General features: G+C 42.9%; 2 protein-coding genes across 5 annotated transcripts in view; one reads left to right on the top strand and one right to left on the bottom strand.

Annotated features, from left to right (window-relative positions):
* ARG2 (arginase 2) overlaps positions 1-13,700 on the top strand; it is a 41,883-nt gene extending 28,183 nt beyond the window's left edge. The window contains exons 3-8 of the mRNA XM_001928679.6: positions 3,743-3,920; positions 7,409-7,568; positions 8,450-8,544; positions 8,727-8,831; positions 10,500-10,636; positions 13,227-13,700. Coding sequence (XP_001928714.1) covers positions 3,743-3,920; positions 7,409-7,568; positions 8,450-8,544; positions 8,727-8,831; positions 10,500-10,636; positions 13,227-13,432 — 881 coding nt within the window. The 3' untranslated portion in view covers positions 13,433-13,700. The remainder of the gene's footprint in view (positions 1-3,742; positions 3,921-7,408; positions 7,569-8,449; positions 8,545-8,726; positions 8,832-10,499; positions 10,637-13,226) is intronic.
* VTI1B (vesicle transport through interaction with t-SNAREs 1B) overlaps positions 5,909-18,911 on the bottom strand; it is a 35,472-nt gene continuing 22,469 nt past the window's right edge. Inside the window, exons 4-7 of one of the 4 annotated variants that reach the window (XR_014809117.1) lie at positions 17,607-17,780; positions 15,391-15,452; positions 13,694-13,989; positions 5,909-7,954 (exon numbers count right to left, since the gene is read on the bottom strand). Coding sequence is in view for 1 of the 4 variants with exons in the window: in NM_214437.1 (NP_999602.1) it covers positions 13,893-13,989; positions 15,391-15,452; positions 17,607-17,780 (333 nt within the window). In the remaining 3 variants the exon portion in view is untranslated. 4 annotated transcript variants of the gene reach the window in all.

Here is an 18,911-nt window from a genome sequence, read left to right on the forward strand (position 1 = left end):
TTAAATGAGTTAGTCTTCAAAATTTAAATTAACATTATTTAATTAGATTATAAACCTTTTCTATTTATACACCTAATATAAAACACCACTCAAGCCCTTATACCTAGAAATAGCCCATACACTTGAGGCTGTTCAAGGAGATGCTGAGGTAAACATGGATGTGGAATTAAAACATCAAAACATAGTTCTCTTGTCGCTCAGCAGGTTAAGGATCAGCATTGCCACTGCAGTAGCTAAAGTCCCTGCTGTGGCATGGGTTTGATGCCTGGCCTGGGAACTTCTGCAAGCCATGGGTGCAACCAAAAAAGAAAAGAAGAGGAAAAAAAAAAGCCCAACTATTGGCATTGCCATTCAGATCTATCCAGCCCGAGACTGTGTTGCAATAAGACCTAATACTGACTTGAAAGTTAAAGCTTCAGTTCCCTTAAATCTAAAGTATCCTTCTATAGTTTGAGATTTAGTAAAGTACATAATGATTTTTCTTTTTAAAAGATTTTTAAATGACTTTATAGATGTTTTATTTGGTTATTTTTCTTCTCTTGGTTCCCAGTGTCTTTGGCCTATTTTCATGTTCTTCTACCTTCTACACCTTTCCTTCTTAGTCATCCAGATCTTCTCTGGTTATGGGCCTTATGGTTATTTGTCTTTTTTAGGGCCACACCCGCAGCATATGGAGGTTACCAGGCTAGGGGTCTAATCAGAGCTATAGCACCACAGCTCACAACCACGCCGGATCCTTAACCCACTAAGCAAGGCCAGGGATCGAACCCACAACCTCATGGTTCCTAGTTGGATTTGTTTCTGCTGCGCCACAACAGGAACTCCACTTATGGTTATTTTTGCAAAATGCAATGAGGAGTTCCTGTCATGGTGCAGCAGAAACGAATCTGACTAGGAACCACAAGGCTTCGGGTTCAATTCCTGGCCTGACTCAGTGGGATAAGGATCAGGCCTTGCCATGAGCTGCAGGGTACATCACAGATGCAGCCTGGATCCAGCGTTGCTGTGGCTGTGGTGTAGGCCAGCAGCAACAGCTCCGATTAGCCTCCTAGCTGGGAACCTCCATATGCTGTGGGTGTGGCCCTAAAAAGACAAAAGGCCAAATAAAAAAAAAAGCAATGATCAAAAGATGCATCTGCAGCTGGAATTCTCTATGTATCCCGCCTTTGAGAATAGGATAAGCTTTTCTGTTTTGCTTCTAGTATCCCTTTGGTGGTGGGCTTAGTTACAGGCCACTGTTGGACTTTTGTTCTAGGCCATTGCTTCTCAAATTTTTACATTTGCTCAGAAGTTTGGCTTTAGATTGAGTTTGGGTTCAAGAAGTAGAGCTCAAACTATACAATTTAATTTCAAGATTGGTCCATGCTAGTCCTAATGCAAATCTTTAACACAAATTTCTGCAAACATAAAGATGCCTATTCTGTGACCACTTGCCCCTCCCCTCAACATGCCTGGATTCCAGTTTGAGAAGCAGGCTCTAAAGAATACAATCTATGGTTAATTTTCCGTTCTGATTAGCTCATTTCCCCTGATTGGATTAGTCAGTCCTCACCCTAGGTCCAACCAATTTATTGATATAGATGGTTAACAATGAAACATTGGGTACTTAAAAGTTTAACATGTAGTGACTAGTGTCTGTTATAATTCACTGGTAGGTGAACCCTGGGTAGGAAAGTATTATTAGTGTCAGAATATATCACTAGTTCTTTTTTGTTCTTGTTTTTTTAAAGAGAAATCTGTGCCTTTACTGTCTGAACAGGGTACCCTGAACAGGGGGCTTAAAGAGGAGTGGGTGGCTCAGTGCTTCAGGGGCTTGTAGGTGACAGAGAACTTGCTCAGGCAGTGGTCAGTAATCTCGGGCTTGGTTTGCACTTGGGTTCTTGCCTGGCTGTAGCTGCCCACTATATGAGCAGGATAATCTCCAGCAGCCTGGCCTCTCTGTAGGCGGAGCCCCTCAGGTAGGCTGTGCGTAGGTGCTTTCGCCATGTGCAGGCAGCACATCCAGGGGCTGGTCTGTGTTCATCTCGGTGGGTGATCTTGCAGAAGGTCCGCTTCTGTTTCTGCTCTGCTTCTGCCATCTTGTCAGCTTGGTGGAGGACAGTGTCAGAATCAAGAGGGAGTCTTTGAGATACAAACTACATAGTCAAGAATGTACACTTTTGGGGGATTTCCTGGTGGCCTAGCAGTTAAGGATCTGGCGTTGTCACCGCTGTGGCTCAGGTCTGCTGTGGCATGGGAACTTTTGCATGCCACGGATGAGGACAGAAACATACACGCACGCACGCACGCACGCACTCTGGGGAGGTGGCCTGAATTGGGATCCTGATTCAGGCACTTAGCAACTGTGTGACCTTAGGACCTTGTTTCAGTTAGTTCCTTCATCTATAGAATGGAGTACTTTATTTATTTTTTTAAATTTTTATTTATTTATTTTTTATTTTCCCACTGTACAGCAAGGGGGTCAGGTTATCCTTACATATATACATTACAATTACATTTTTTCCCCCACCCTTTCTTCTGTTGCAACATGAGTATCTAGACAAAGTTCTCAATGCTATTCAGCAGGATCTCCTTGTAAGAATGGAGTACTTTAGTTGCCTAATAGGATTGCTTTGAGTCTTAAAATAAGAATTTCTGTTGAGCAGTTAGAACAGTGTTTGGGATTTTGTAATTACTGTTAAAGCATCCTAAAAGAAGTATTTAGGTTCTCAGACTGGCTTTTTATTAAAAAACGTTTGGAAGGAGTTCCCTTGTGGGGCAGCAGGTTAAGGAATCAACATTGTCACTGCAGTGGTGTGGGTCACTGCTGTGAAGCAGGTTTGATCTCTGGCCGTGGAACTTATATATGCTGTGGGCACAGGAAAAACAAAATACATTTATAATTTGAAGATTTCTATGTATGTTTCTTTGTCCTAAATTAACAGTACTTTAATTCCTGCCAATTCCTCTTGGTATTTTACTTCCACTCTTATAACTCAAATATCCGAGGTCTAATTGTTACCAATTTTGTGTTAGGTTAGTGAACATTTCTGGGCTTTACTTTTTTTCCCCTTAAGACTTACATTTTATTTATTTATTTATGCTTTTTAGGGCCACACCTGCGGCATTTGGAGGTTCCCAAACTAGGAGTCCAATCAGAGCTACAGCTGCCCGCCTACACCACAGTCACAGCAACATCAGATCCGAGCTGCGTCTGGGACGTACAGCACAGCTCACAGCAATGTTGGATCCTTAACCCACTGCGCGAGGCTAGGGATCAACCCGCAACCTCGTGGGTCGGATTTGTTTCTGCTATGCCACAACGGGAACTCCTTCTGGGCTTTCCTTTTAAAGCCCAGCTTCTTTTTTTCTTTCTTTTCAGTCTTTTTAGGGCCAAACCCATGGCATATAAAAGTTTCCAGGCCAGGGGTCAAATCGGAGCTGGAGCTGCGAGGCCTATGCCACAGCAATGCATCATCTAAGTCCCATCTGTGACCTACACAGATCCAGCAATGGTATATCTTTAACCCACTGAGTGAGGCCAGGGACTGAACCTGTGTTCTCATGGATACTGGTTGGGTTCATTACTGCCAAGTCACAATGGGAACTCCAAGCCCAGCTTCTTTATCTGCAAGTGTTCCTAATAGGATATGCCCCACAGTTATTTTATCAGTGTACTTTATCATAGTTATTATTTACAGCCCAGGCCATTAAGAGTTGGGATAACATACAGTTAATCTTGTCATCCCTCATTTGTTTCTAGGCTGCCACCTTAAAGACTTCGGAGATTTGAGTTTTACTCCAGTTCCCAAAGATGATCTCTACAACAACCTGATAGTGAATCCTCGCTCAGTGGGCCTCGCCAACCAGGAACTAGCAGAGGTCGTCAGTAGAGCGGTGTCAGGTGGCTATAGCTGTGTCACGGTGGGAGGAGACCACAGGTAAGCTGGGAGCCAGAGGTGGTGGAGGGGCTGGATTGCATGGTGGTTTGCGCTAATCAATGGGCCTCTTTGTCTGGTTTCCTCATTTAGAGTAAAATACCCTTCAGAATTTTTAGGGTACGATGTGCATACTTGGGTCATGAGCCACGGGAGGCATGTAGTTTCCTTTGTAGGTCATATAGTGTAAGGACAAGGTCAGAGGTAGACTAAGCAAAGTTTTTAGACAGTAGATGTTTCATACTAATTCCCTGGAAAACTTTCTTGAAGCTGTCTTTCATGTCAGTTATTCGGGAGAATTGGGAAGGATCCAGCGATAGGGTGAATTTGGTGCTTTTTTTAAAAAAAGCATTTCTGTTGATAGGTTTCTTAGAGATTCCCCACTTGCCATGTGAATACCTTCTGTCCCTTCACAGTAGGGACTGAGCATTGTTCTGATGTGTTCTCAAACAGTGTCAAGGATTAAGGGAAATGTGCCATCTATTAGGATTAGATGAAATAAATACACATGGAGTGAAGAAAATACTGAATTCTACATCTCAGAAGGAAGAGCTAGAGTCTGGGCTAGAGTCATCAGATTTCACAGGGGAGTGTGATTTGAGGTAAGTAAAGATTTTTGGTAGAAGAAAAAATGGCATGGAATATCAAGTACTTCCTTACAGAGTCTCAGTTAATCCTAAAAATAATGCCATGATGCAGATACAGTTTTATCTAATGTACCGCCGGGTACACTGAGGGACAGAGATTAGATAACTTACTCTGCATGGAGAGCCAGGAAGTAGCAGAGCTGGGATTCAAGTCCATTGTGACTGTTACGGGCAATTAAACTTTAAGATCCTATATAGCAGCTTTGCCTGAGGTGCATAGAGAACTTTTCAGATCATTTAACAGAACAGGAAAGGCAAATAGAATCTTCCTTAGGAAGAAAATTTTAGGGTGAAATAAAGTCCCAGCTGGAGTTCCCGTTGTGGCTCAGTGGTTAATGAATCTGACTAGGAACCATGAGCTTGCGGGTTTGATCCCTGCCCTTGCTCAGTGGGTTAAGGATCTGTCCTTGCCGTGAGCTGTCCTGTAGGTCACAGGCGTGGCTCGGATCTGGTGATATTGTGGCTGTGGTGTAGGCTGGTGGCTACAGCTCCGATTAGACCCCTAGCCTGGGGACCTCCATATGCCATGGGATCGGCCCTAGAAAAAGGCAAAAAGACAAAAAAAGAAAGAAAGTCCCAGCTGGAGAGAGGTGGGGGAGGGCTGTAGGAGAAGAAGGATGGAGGGAGGGGGAGGAAGAGTGAGGAAAGGGGTCTTTTAGGAGGCAACTTTCAAAGAGTTAGTTCTCTTGTTGCAAGTGGGTTAAGGATCCCTCGTCAATGCAGTGGCTTGGGTTCCATCCCTGGCCTAGGAACTTACACATACCTCAAGGCCAAGAAAAGAGAGGGGGTTTCTGTGTCCTGCCCTACAGGCTCCTGGGCTAACTTGTGCTGGGGTAGGTCTTGGGACCTGAGGTGACTCTAGTGTGGGTTCTTGGGCACAGAATCCCTTGAAAAATAAAAAATCAGCATCACTCAGGAGTGGTGAAATAAATTATGGCTCACCTGACCTAACATTAAGACATTTCACCAAGCCATTCATTCACTACACATTTCTGGTGCACTTGTTATGTGCCAGTCACTGGTTTAGATATTTGGGATAAATCAGTGAGCAAAACAACATTCCCTTTAAAAAAAAAAAAAAAAAAAAAAAAAAGTTAGTCCCAGGTTCTCTACTGAAATTGATTAAATAATCTGAGGTTGGGTCTCAGTGCTCTCTCAAAGTTCATTTGTTATCTTTCTTCTGGTTGGCGGCTTACTATTTGGGAACCATTGATTGATTACTATAATCCTCAAAATAGACTACAGCCCTATCACTGCTCCCTACTTCCTATTCAGTGCTAAAACCTAGGCTATCTGGAAGATTCTAGGAAGGAAAGGGGGATGTGTGTATAACCTGAACAGCTATGGAGTATTTTATTTTATTTTATTTTTATTTTCCCACTGTACAGCAAGGGGGTCAGGTTATCCTTACATGTATACATTACAATTACATTTTTTCCCCCACCGCTATGGAGTATTTTAAAGGAAGAGGTGTTTTTAGGGCACTCAACTCTTTTCACTAGTACAACCATATATGTATACTATTGTTTTAATCATCAAACCAACTCAGACTTAAATAGGTCAAGACTATTAGCCTTATGTTATAGAAAGGGAGACTGAAGTCTAGAGAAGTTAGATGACTTGTCCCATTTCACACAGCTCTTCCTGGAAAGACCCTCAGTATTCTGACTTAATCCAGTGCTTTTAGCACCAGACCATGCTATCCCTTGAAAAGGTCCTGTTTAGGACATGGAGCTTAAAACACTGTCTCAGGCTGTATTGACTGTAGTTAGTTCCTAGGATTGCATAAGCTGCATTTCCCATCCATGTCAAATTCTTAGGTTCCTGGAAAACTTGGGCAGCTTTCCAACCACAGTTTCATCAGCTATATTCCTACATTTGAGACAAGACAACTGGCTAATGTAAACAGACCAAAGACAAAGAAGGTGAAAACCAGAAACACTTAATGATATTTGAATACTGTGCTAATATATATTCAAATATCATTAAGATAACATGCAGTTAAACTTGTGTTTTATTCAGCGATCTAATCAGATCTTTAATTGGGTTGTCCTGTTACTTACCATGTTTTTCTTGGAGTTCCCCATTGTGGCTCAGCAGTAATGAACCTAACTAGTATCCATGAGGACGTGGATTTGATCCCTGGCATCGCTCAGTGGGTTAAGGATCCTGCGATGCCATGAACTGTGGCATAAGTTGCAGACATGGCTTGGATCCTGCACTGCTGTGGCTGTGGTGTAGGCCAGCAGCTGCAGTTCCGATTTGACTTTTAGCCTGGGAACTTCCATATGCTACTGGTGCGGCCCTAAAAAAGAAAAGACCAAATCAAAAAAAATCTTTGACTTTCTGCTTTAGGAGTATCACCTAATCTTTTCAAAAAGTTCTAATACTAATTTTATCATTAAAAATTTAATAAAGTTATATAATTAGATCTCCTTGGTCTCTCAAGAAGTATTAAGTAGTAAGTATTAGAGTTGTTAAATATAGATCACATCATTTAGTAGGAGTTCATCTGTTGAACAAACATTTTAGGTCCTTTCCCAGGCCAAGGCTAATGGATCAAATTAAAGGGATTTGGGGGCAGCAATGACACCACACTATAGGGATAACCGGTCATCACTTTGGAATCTTTAGAACCTTCCATTTCTCTCTGTCTCTCTCACTCAAGGTTCTTCTTTGGGAGCAACAGCCCCAGGGACTCTGTCTCTTCCAAATCCAGGCTCAGTCTGGGGCCCTGACTTTGCCCTAAGGATAAAGTATGAGCTGTGTTGGCTGAGGATTTTTGTTAGTGGTGACATCTGCCAAGTGGAAGGCCTTTAAGATTATTTTATGTGTTCTTTGCAGCCTGGCAATTGGTACCATTAGTGGCCACGCCCGGCACTGCCCAGACCTTTGTGTGATCTGGGTTGATGCCCATGCTGACATCAATACACCCCTCACCACTTCATCTGGAAATCTCCATGGACAACCAGTTTCATTTCTCCTCAGAGAACTACAGGACAAGGTCAGTGGGCTGAAAGGAAGAGAAAATTGAACAGCTTGCAGAGGTTCTCCTGGGGCTCTGAGGGTCTAGTGCAATGAGACTTCTGTGAAGGATGGATTTGGGGTAGTGGTAGAAATGCTTACCATGCTCTCATTCGTTCATCAGGCAATATTTTGGACCAGGCAGTCTAGATGCCAGGGCTATAAAGATGACCAGGACATGGTCCCTGCTCTCAGTAGGGGTTCACATCCTCATAATAAAGGAACGTGGCCGTGGGTAGTTAACTAGTGATTTGATACATCTACAGCCTGAAGACCTCTTGGTTAGAAGCTCCCAGGCCTCACTCGGTTCCGTTGGTCCAGAAGACAAGCAAAACCATGATTACCTCTAGGTAGTATTTTCCCAGGCTGTTGAGAAGACATAGGAGACCACGTTAGGCACAGACTAGAGTCCGTATAGCCTTCCCCTCAGTGAGGGACCAAGTTAAACTAGGACAGCACAAAGGTTATTCCTTTAGGTAGAATGCATGTTTTGGCTCTTGGTGACCTGAGATGGCAACTGGGTTGTTTCAGGAACCAATCTGTAAACAATGCCATAATGTGCAATGAGGTGGAAAAGGGCTAATCAGCAGTATTTCTGCTATTTAGGTAAGTTAATGAGAAACCAAGGCCACCCTAAGAGAAGGTATTTTATTCTTCTTGAGCAATCTACATTGTGTTCTTCATCCGTCCTTCTGAGTCACTTCTATCAGTTCGCATTCCCAGGTCAAGTGTGTGTGTTGCTTTAAGCATATACAGTGCATGGGAGGAGAAAGTAGACTGCCTATGCTGGGGAGTACATGGTGATTGTCTTGGTGAGAACAAGAATCCTTGACCAATCTGGTTCATTTCCTCTCTTCGTAGGTACCACAACTCCCAGGATTTTCCTGGATCAAGCCTTGTATCTCTTCCCCAAGTATTGTGTATATTGGACTAAGAGACGTGGACCCTCCTGAACAGTAAGTTGCTACATTAGGGTTGAGCTTTGGGCCTGTCCTTGCCACTTGATGTTCTGTTTGATAGGTTGTTTCTTGCCTTAAACTGCTGTAGGTCACTATAAGGACAACACCCTCCCCCCGCCCCCCCCCCCCACATTCACATTTGATTTAAAATAAGGCTCCCTTCCTTTATATCTCACCAGTTTTATTTTAAAGAATTACGATATCCAGTATTTCTCTATGAGAGACATAGATCGACTTGGTATCCAGAAGGTCATGGAACAGACGTTTGATCTGCTGATTGGCAAGTAAGTAACTACAATGGATGTGTACTTCCAGGTCCTAAAGGGAACAGGGCAGACTCTCAAAGGGCAGGACACTTCAGCCTGTCTCTTGAGGATAATGACCTTTCTTTTAAAATAAAAGCAAAACATATACCTATAAAAAAAAATTCAGAAAGGGAGAATATGAAACAGGTCATATTCTCCTGGGGTTGGGAGGGAAAAATCTCTCATGAATTTCTCCTTAGCTCCATTTTTAATGCTTATCTTTAGAGATGAGAAGCATTCATTGTTCCAACTGTCCTCTTTTTTTTTTTGGTCTTTTTGACTTTTCTAGGGCCGCTCCTGTGGCATATGGAGGTTCCCAGGCTAAGGGTCTAATTGGAGCTGTAGCTGCCAGCCTACACCAAAGCCACAGCAATGCAGGATCCGAGCCACATCTGCGACCTACACCACAGCTCACAGCAACGCCAGATCCTTAACCCACTGAGCAAGGCCAGGGATTGAACCCGCAACCTCATGGTTCCTAGTCGGATTCGTTAACTACCGCGCCACAATGAGAACTCCTCAACTGTCCTCTTCTGGTTCCCAGCCTCATTACTACTACATCTGAAAGTTTTTTTTTTAGGGCTGCATCCAAGGTATATGGAGATTTCCAGGCTACAGGTCTAACTGGAGCTGCAGTTGCTGGCCTAAACCAATCCAAGTTGCATCTGTGCCCTATAGTACAGCTCACAGCAATGCTGGATCCTTAACCCACTGAGTGAGGCCAGGGATTGAACCCATGTCCTCATGGATACTAGTTAGGTTCGTTAACCACTGAGCCAAGACGGAAACTCCCTGAAAATTTTACATTAAGCAAATCTTGGTAGTATAGAGATATGGCAGATGAATACTCATCAAATGCTAGTTAAGAATATTTTCCCAGTGCAGAGTCTTCATTTCTGGGTGATTAACTGCCACCTTGGTAGTATGCTGGGGTTTTTTTGTTTTTGTCTTTTTAGGGCCACACCCAAGGCATATGGGGCTTCCCAGGCTAGGGATCCAATCAGAGCTGCAGCTGCCGGCCTATAACAGCAACGCCAGATCCTTAACCACTGGGCAAGGCCAGGGATCAAACCTGCATCCTCGTGGTTGCTAGTCAGATTTATTTCCACTGAGCCAGGACAGGAACTCTGGTAGTATGCCATTTCTTAAGCGCTTAAGAAATTTACGTAATTTAGCATACAGGTGTTTGGTGTATGTTGGCTTCTTCAGCCATTGAACTCTTGGGCTAAAGTGATTTTAGAATTGGCAGATGGTAAGACTGCAGACATAAAGTCAGTTAAATTCAGCTGCTGTTAGAGAATAACAGCAACTGTAACTTAGATCAGTCTCACTTAAACTAGAATCTGTCAGAACCAGTGTTGCATGGAAGTGAAGAATTCCTCCCTTTACTGATAGTTCTTAAAATTTAAGAGGCTAAAGGGTAAGTCAGAAATATACATTGCAGTTAGTCTGAGGCACTCAGAATAAAAAGCAAAATTATGAAAAGGTACATAAGAAGCTAATGTATTCAGTAACTTCCAGAACAGGAAATCTAGAAATATGCTGTATTAACAAAGGACTACGATTAACAAAATCAAGAAGTTGTAACTGTAGGAAGGATGAATGTCCAAACAACCCAAATGATTGTTTTCTTATTCTCCTTTTAAGAAGACAAAGGCCAATCCATCTGAGTTTTGATATTGATGCATTTGACCCTACCCTGGCTCCAGCCACAGGAACTCCTGTTGTAGGGGGACTAACCTATCGAGAAGGCATGTATATTACTGAGGAAATACACAATACAGGTAAGCAGTGATCAACCTGTTAACCACGTAAGTAAACATGCTGAAGCCTCTTGCCTACCAGGGGATCACCTCTACTATTATGTGTTACTGCAGACATTGCTTTTGTTTAAACGTCTATAGCTAAAAGTCATGTGGTCAAGATAAGGGTAGACATTTAGAGGCATTTTTGGACCTAGCTTATAACAAAATATGCCAAAGTAACACTGAATAAAAATCTTCTACTTAAACACTTAATAAGTACAAGAAAAAACTGCCAAAACAATGCAGTTCTTTGAATTTGGATTGTATAAAGTCAGATTAAGGTTAAAAGACAAGGCCAAATAGTTACAATTTTTATCCTGACACTAAGAGGCTGGTTCACTGGGAGTTGGGAATGTACAGTTAAAGCCTCTCTTGAAGCTATTTCAAAGCTGGACAATACCTTGAGTCCTTCCATGTAATATGAGTCTTATACTAGAGCTTGTTTGATAGGAACTGTTATATGGGGATATTACAAGATGAATGGCTGACAGAAACATTAATAAATGGAATGCTAGATCACCAGAAGTAGCTGTAAGAGGTTATTCTTCCGAAACTTATACCTCTTTGCAAATAGTTTCCATTTCTGTCAGAAAGCTATTGGTTTTTTGCTCTTTTGACTGCACCCATGGCATATAAAAGTTTCCAAGCCAAGGATCAAACCTGCATCACAGCAGTGACCTAAGTCAACAGGGAACTCCAGAAAGCTCTTGGTTTTAAAGGTACTTTAAATGCCCTTTCAAAATTTAAACAGCTACCATATGGTATTTCAATACCATCCTGTGGGGTCTAAATAGCCTAAAGACCCCAGACCAAAAGGTCCAGAACTATAGGAAACCCTTCACTAGCTGGGATAAATATGGAAATTGAGAGGGTCTGTCTCCCTGGCTCTGGAACCTTCTAGAACCTTAGGCACTACAGAAAGGGGAAGAATGCTTATCTTGCCCCTGCCAAATCTGACAGACAAGTCTTATTCTCAGACCCACAATTTCAAATGTTGTCAACTCTCATTAGCCAGTGAACCTGGAAGTTCAGTTCTCCACTCTGGTTCCCTGGAGATACCACTTAGAACAGGGGTTAGTAGCCTCTGGCACTTAGATGGGGCAGCAGTCATACCCTGTCCCTCCCCTGTTGCAATGTTACTCTGTTCCAAAAGGCTGGCTGTCTTGACACTGTCAACCAGAGATAAAGCAGTATGCTTGAACTGATTCATATGGTGGCAATAGCCTGGAACCATGGGTAATAGATATTTTTAACAGACTGAACCCTCTATTTACTTCTGGGCTTTGCAGAAGGTCCAAGGTTTAGTTGGTGGGAATCAGACACAAATCATGGGGCGCAGATACATGCACAGGAATTGGTGGAAATGCTACAGTAACATACCTGCTCACTGCAGTTTTGCACAGACACTGAACTATGCATAAGGGAAGGCACTCGGAGTGTACGCAATAGTACTGAACATAGTATATACTATTAAACACTGAACCAATTACTACATTATTATACTGTAATATCCATTAGATATATTCACCCATGTTCCCAGGCTTCATGGCCACCTTCAATATTTGCATACTTGTATTCTCTGATACTAGTTTCTTCAGATGACTCTTGAAGAGGTAGATTAACTTTACCCAGAATAATCAACTACAAGTAATTCTTCAGAAGTAGGTTGTATATATGTACTGTAGGGAGGAGCAGAGGATGGCTCTGGATAGGTTCTTTTCTACCTCAAATCTTTGGCCTAACTTCCCAAACCCCCACAGAAGGTATGACCAAGTCTTCCCTTGACCAAATGCAAGATACTGAGTCAGTCTGATGAGAGATCTAAAAGCTGTATCAGACAGGGAGCATGCCTTCAGACCTCTGACTTGCAGGGGTGAGAGGCGCATGTGGTGCCTTAAGAAAGAGCACCAAGTTCAAAAATGGGAACAGAGCTCTGGCTGGTGAGAGGAGAGCTCTCTTCACACAACTTGAGGCAGGTACCCGGGAGTTTCCTAGAAATGATACATTTTCCAAGTAGGTTGGAAACTCCTAGTACCACCTCCACCTGCTTCTCACCCTGATCCAGCTCTTATCCTATCCAGAAAGCTTGTCATGTTCATTCAACAGGGATAACTGATTTTATTACCTTAAAGGTTTCTTTCGATCCTATGCTGGTATACCACTGCTTTTAACTTAAATTCATGCCTGAGAGGATGCAGTATAAGGGGCTTCCCTGATAGTGGATAAATTGTACAGCAGAAAAATGACTTGAGGGAGTTCCCGTTGTGGCACAGCAGAAACAAACCCGACTAGGAACCATGAGGTTGCAGGTTTGATCTCTGGCCTTGCTCAGTGGGTGAAGATCCAGTGTTGCTGTGGCTGTGGTGTAGGCTGGCGGCTGCAGCTCCAATTAGACCCCTAGCCTGGGAACCTCCCTATGCTGCAGGTGTGGCCCTAGAAAAGGCAAAAAGACAAAAAAAAAAAAAGACTTGATTTTTACCTTGGCTTGCTCTACCCCGGTGAAACGACACTCACTGAAAGTAGCAGCTGGGAAGTTTTCTGAGGTTCTGTCATAAAACTTTTCTTTCAGGGTTGCTCTCAGCATTGGATCTTGTTGAAGTCAATCCTCGGCTGGCCGCTTCAGAGGAAGAGGCCAAGGCTACGGCCAGCCTGGCAGTGGATGTGATTGCTTCAAGTTTTGGGCAGACAAGGGAGGGAGGGCACATTGTCTATGACCACCTTCCTACTCCCAGTTCACCAGAGGAATCGGACAGTGAAGAACGTGTACGGATTTAGGAAACACTGGCTGCTGACACAATGAGCCTCCTCGAGTTGGGAGGCATGTGAGGTGACAGACCCTAAATGTTCGTCTGGGTCAGTACTGCCTTAATGAGAACATTTGTGCATTCTCACAACTGCAAAGTTTCCTTCCCCTTCACTTTGGTGACTGATAATACTGCTGTAAATGTATTTGGGGTTTTTTTTGAAGCTCACAGAGTATTAATATGGGGGAGTACTCTGTAAAAACGTAAAGAAGTCATAAACAGCATTTATTACCTTGGTATATCACACTTGTCTTATTGCTGTTCCTTCACATTTAAGTGGTTTTCCGTCGTGCCCCTTTCTCCCACAGTCTGGCTACACAGTGCCTTCTTGAACCATTAGCTCATAGCAGCGATATGATTTCTCCACACCTCTAACACCATTCATTCACAGAGTCCAAGTTCTGGTCCACAAAACCTTCCCTGTAGGAGGTTCACAGCCTGCGAAAGAATTTGTAATAAACCAGGCCTCCAAGGATGGCTAGCTCCAGTAAGATGACGATGGAAAGCAGCAGCTTGTTGGTTGTCACTCTACAAAGAGGAGCAAAGTGGGATGCAGTCAGAAGTCCAGACAACCTTCTTTCTTTTTTTTTTTTTTTTTTTTTTTTTTTTTGGTCTTTTTAGGGCTGCAAAATCGTGGCATATGGAAGTTCCAGGCTAGGGGGCCAAGCAGAGCTATATAGCCCTCTGGCCTATGCCACAGCCATAGCCATGCCAGATCCGGTGAGCTGTGTCTGTGACCTATACCACAGGTCTTGGCAATGCTGGATCCTTAATCCATGAGTGAGGCCAGGGATTAAACCCATGTCCTCATGGATGCTAGTCGAGTTTGTTAACCACTGAGCCACAACAGCAACTCCCCATGCTATCTTTTGTTAACAAAAGATTCCAATCTCCGGGTCTCAGGTTTACTCTATTTATTTATTTATTTTTGGCTGTGCTCACCGCCATGTGGAAGTTCCCGGGCCAGGGACTGAACCCGCATCACAGCAGTGATAATCCTTAACTGCTAAGCCACCAGGGAATTCCTCATGTTCGCCCTAAACAATGTTTTCCCCTATTCCACAAGGAATTTACATTGTTTAGGAAAAGCTCACTATCCTGCTAGCTCCATGGCTCAGCTGCAGTTTTGTTTCATGCATACTACCTACACCCCCTTGCTCCAAATTCAGCCTCAGATGCAATATTTCGGTCCCTGGTTTTGTTGCTGTCAGCACTTACTTCAAGGGTTTTTTTAAAATTAAAAGTCATCTTCTTTCTTATTAATAAGAGAGAACTCTCAAATAAGGGGCTGATTCCCATGAAGGGCAAACAAAGCCAAAAGCAAGTACTAAGCAGTAGCAGTAAAAAGTTCTAATCAAGTTTTTACACATTTATTTCAAGGAATATGAAGTTCTGTTCCCAGTGCTACCTTCTCTAAGGAATGTAAATTGAGACGAAAAATCCTTCCAGTGGACAAATTTTCCACTGCTCCAAATCAGAGCAGTATATGTTTTAACAAAGGATTGTGTCCTGGTATATTTATAAATATATGATATTCTTTATTTCTTCTGCTTTATTAGGACCTTTTCAAGTTACTGTTTTAAAGATTTGACATTCTTAGTTGAAAGACATCAGAATTACAAGAAATTTATTTTTGACACTTACTTTCTGGGGGGGTTCCTGTTGTGGCGCAGAGGAAATGAATCTGACTAGTATCCATGAGGATGTGGGTTCAATCCCTGGCCTCGCTCAGCGGGTTAAGGATCTGGTGTTACCGTGAGCTGTGGTGTAGGTCACAGACGCATCTTGGCTCCCAAGTGGCTGTGGCTCTGGTGTAGGCCAGCAGCTGTGGCTCCAATCCAACCCCTAGTCTGGGAACTTCCACATGCCATGGGTTCAGCCCTAAAAAGCAAACAAACAAACAAACAAAGAAAAAGAAAAAAAACTTACTTTCTGGACATTGAACGGAGAATCTTCCGACTTTTGCTCAAGTTTTCACTGGTGTTTACCAGCTGAGAAGAGAAAAGAGCAATTATTTTCCCCTTCTTTCAAAAGTACACACTGTAGAAGTGAACACTCCTAAACTGACAGTGGGCATTAAGGTGTATAAGGTTGAAAAACTCCCAGAACTCAAACCAATTTAAACGACGGCCTCTGCATATAAGTGGAAGAAACTGGAAAGGACAAGATACTTGAGTACTCCTCATTATATCCCAAGGTTGCTGTGGGGAGGCTTCTGGGACTGAGCTAATCCTTCACCTTGCTACTCCAAACATAGTCTTCAAGTGCACCTTGCCAGTAACTCTGAGCAACTTAAGATCTGAATTTCATCAGCCAAACTCCAGGACAGCCTCTTGAGTTAATGTTTGTTTTTGTAGGCTGGCAGATTACCACTTTGGGGATCTGGTTATCCTCCCCCGCTCCCCTTTTTTAACCCCTTTAAGAGATACTTACATTGAATTGTGAAAGGAATTAAATCTTTTTATGCCTTTTTAAAATTCCCTTTTGGTTGCCTGTTACTAATCTATACAGCTACAGAATATTTCAACACATGGCACTTGCCATCTGTTCCTCTTCCCCACTGGCCTTGGTAAGTTGATCTCTCAGCTCATTCCTTAGCTTTTAAATTCAACTAATTCACCTGGTATATTCAAAAGTAAAAAAAAAAAAACCCACACAATCCATAAATAAGTGGCCTTTTCTACAGCTTACCCTGAATTTAGGACTTTACTGGGAATTTTCATTGCAGAGGGAAGGGCATCATTCTGACTTAATTTTAAGATGGAGAATTATAGCCTCTAAGATGTATCAGAAAATCATCTAAAATCTCCACACTGAGCTATGACCTTCCCATCTAAGTCTTGCCAATGTATCTACTTTCCAGTTTGCCTTTGCCCCATGCTCTTAAGAATGCAGCATTCCATTGGCAAGTTGTACTACTTTTAAAATTCCTTTGCAGATGTATATGGGAAGGAAAAAATGAGTTATTTTCCAGAGCCTCTTAGAGCGCTAGCAGATTAGAGGCCCCAGTATAGTCATTATGTGGCCTAAGTATTTGTTTTCTTCTTACAATGACCCCCCCCCCCCCCCCCCCCCCGCCCCTTACCTCAGGTAACAGTAAAGAGTTAAGAGTCTGGGATCGAACCTTATCAGTACAACTATTTTATGACATGTGGAAAATAGCCCTAGCTTACCTAAAGGACAGGAAAGCTAGGGTCTTTTTATTTTTTTTTTTAATCTTTAATTTTTTTTTTTGGTCTTTTGTCTTTTTGTTGTTGTTGTTGCTATTTCTTGGGCCGCTCCCGCGGCATATGGAGGTTCCTAGGCTAGGGGTTGAATCAGAGCTGTAGCCACCAGCCTACGCCAGAGCCACAGCAACGCGGGATCCGAGCCGCGTCTGCAACCTACACCACAGCTCACGGCAACGCCGGATCCTTAACCCACTGAGCAAGGGCAGGGACCGAACCCGCAACCTCATGGTTCCTAGTCGGATTCGTTAACCACTGCGCCACGAGGGGAACTCCGCTAGGGTCTTTTTAAGTAGATGATGCTTTCATAAGAATAGCAGATATTCTACTAGATGTATGAGAAATAAAAATCTAATTCCTGCTGTTCCCATCGTGGCTCAGTGGTTAATGAATCTGATTAGGAACCATGAGGTTGTGGGTCTGATCCCTGGCCTCGCTCAGGGGGTTAAGGATCCGGCGTTGCCATGAGCTGTGGTCGCAGACAAGGCTTGGATCTGGCGTTGCTGTGGCTGTGGCGTAGGCTAGTGGCTACAGCGCCAATTAGACCCCTAGCCTGGGAACCTCCATATGCCATGGGTGCAGCCCTAGAAAAGACAAAAAAATAAATCTAATTCCTAATACAAGACCTAATAAAAGGACAATCTTTTTTGACAATCTTCAATAAATGTAGAAATTGGATTTCTGCAGTCTGCCCCCACCCCCTCAATGACCTCTAAATCTTAGGATAAAATTACTTCCAAGGAATATCTTTCAGCCAAGCAAACTACAAACTGAGAAAAGCACAAAAACCTAAAAGGTCATAAGTCATACCCTGTGTCTAGAACTGCTGTGGCTCTGGCAGTAGCAAGGTATCAGGTGCAATACGCCCACCTATACTCTCTCCACTCTGGCCCCCTTGCCCTGTCCGCCCAGACTTACTCTACTCTTGGTACGTTCCAACTGGTCACGCTGCTCTCCCAGCTCTTCTATGATTTCTGAGCCAATCTGGTCAGTCTCCGCGGCAATCCGATGAGAACGCTCAATGCTCTGGGTGGCCCGGTTCAGGCTGTCAGTGCCTTGCAGAAGCAATACTCTTTGAGACTGTAGCCGATTCTGTCAGGAGAGTGGAAGGGAAGTATTAGACTTCTTTCATTATAAGTGAGTTTATAAAATGAAATATAATGTGCAATAATTTTCACTGCTTTTTAAGACAACCAAAGATGCTAATGAATCAGACTAAAAGAGAATCTGGGATTCAATCCAGACTCACAATACCTCCTAATCCACTGCTTGTTACACTAAAGTGAGGCAAGAAAAGCAGGAATAAACACAGGGCATTTTCCCTGTGCTCCTAATGAATTTGAACTAGTTCATGTGCTTTTTGGACAAGCAACTTCTGAGAGGCAATGGCCTAGATCTGGGATGCAGGAACTACCTGAAAATGACAGTGCAAGCCAACTAAACTCTACAGCCCTAGAAAGAGTTTAATTCACAAAAATTCCCACTTGCTGGTACTGAGAATTGAGGAACCATGAATAAGCTATTTGTTTTTAACACATATAGAAATCATTTAAAAGTGTGAGACACTATCAGATTCTGGGGAGGAAAAAAAAAAGTGGCTACACTCTTGGGAAGCCCCAAAGGAATTTCGCCTCAGGCCGAACATAGAAAACAAAAACTGAAGCTGTTATACTGGTGATTTGCTTTCAGGGAAGGTAGTATCTGGGGCTAAATAAGCCACCCTCGCTGCCCTAATTTCCAAGTGCCCTATTTCTAAATCACCACCAAAGTTTTATTCCACCTATAATCCTAAGCACAGTAGGCATGAGGACAGAAGTAGCCTTTGTCAGGCTAGAAATAACCACAGACAGAAATGGATGCAGCGCTAAGTTCTCAGCTATTCAAAGCATGCGTGCACACACTCTCAGAAGACACCTGCTTCTATCAAGAAGCTAAAGGATGTGTTCCTGGATCAGAAGTAACAAGAAGGCTTTTTACTTCATATATGGATGAGGGGATGTGGAAACCACTGAATGAAGCTGAAATAAATCCCAGTCACACTGGCTTAAAGGCAGCAGAAAAAGGCTTAAAAAAAAAAAAAAAAATGAGGATTTTCAACTTGTTAGGCTTAAAAAAAGCAGGAAAAGACAGTAAGGTCACACAAATCAACCCCAGATGTGGGACAATAATTCTATTGAAGGTGGAAGGTGTATTTAAGTTGTTTTTATAAATTTCCAAAACTGA

Source organism: Sus scrofa, chromosome 7, assembly GCF_054392235.1.
Source record: "Sus scrofa isolate SSC_HxYL_T2T_F1_AM1 chromosome 7, Sscrofa_HxYL_maternal_Yorkshire_Landrace_v2.0, whole genome shotgun sequence".
NCBI lineage: Eukaryota > Metazoa > Chordata > Mammalia > Artiodactyla > Suidae > Sus > Sus scrofa.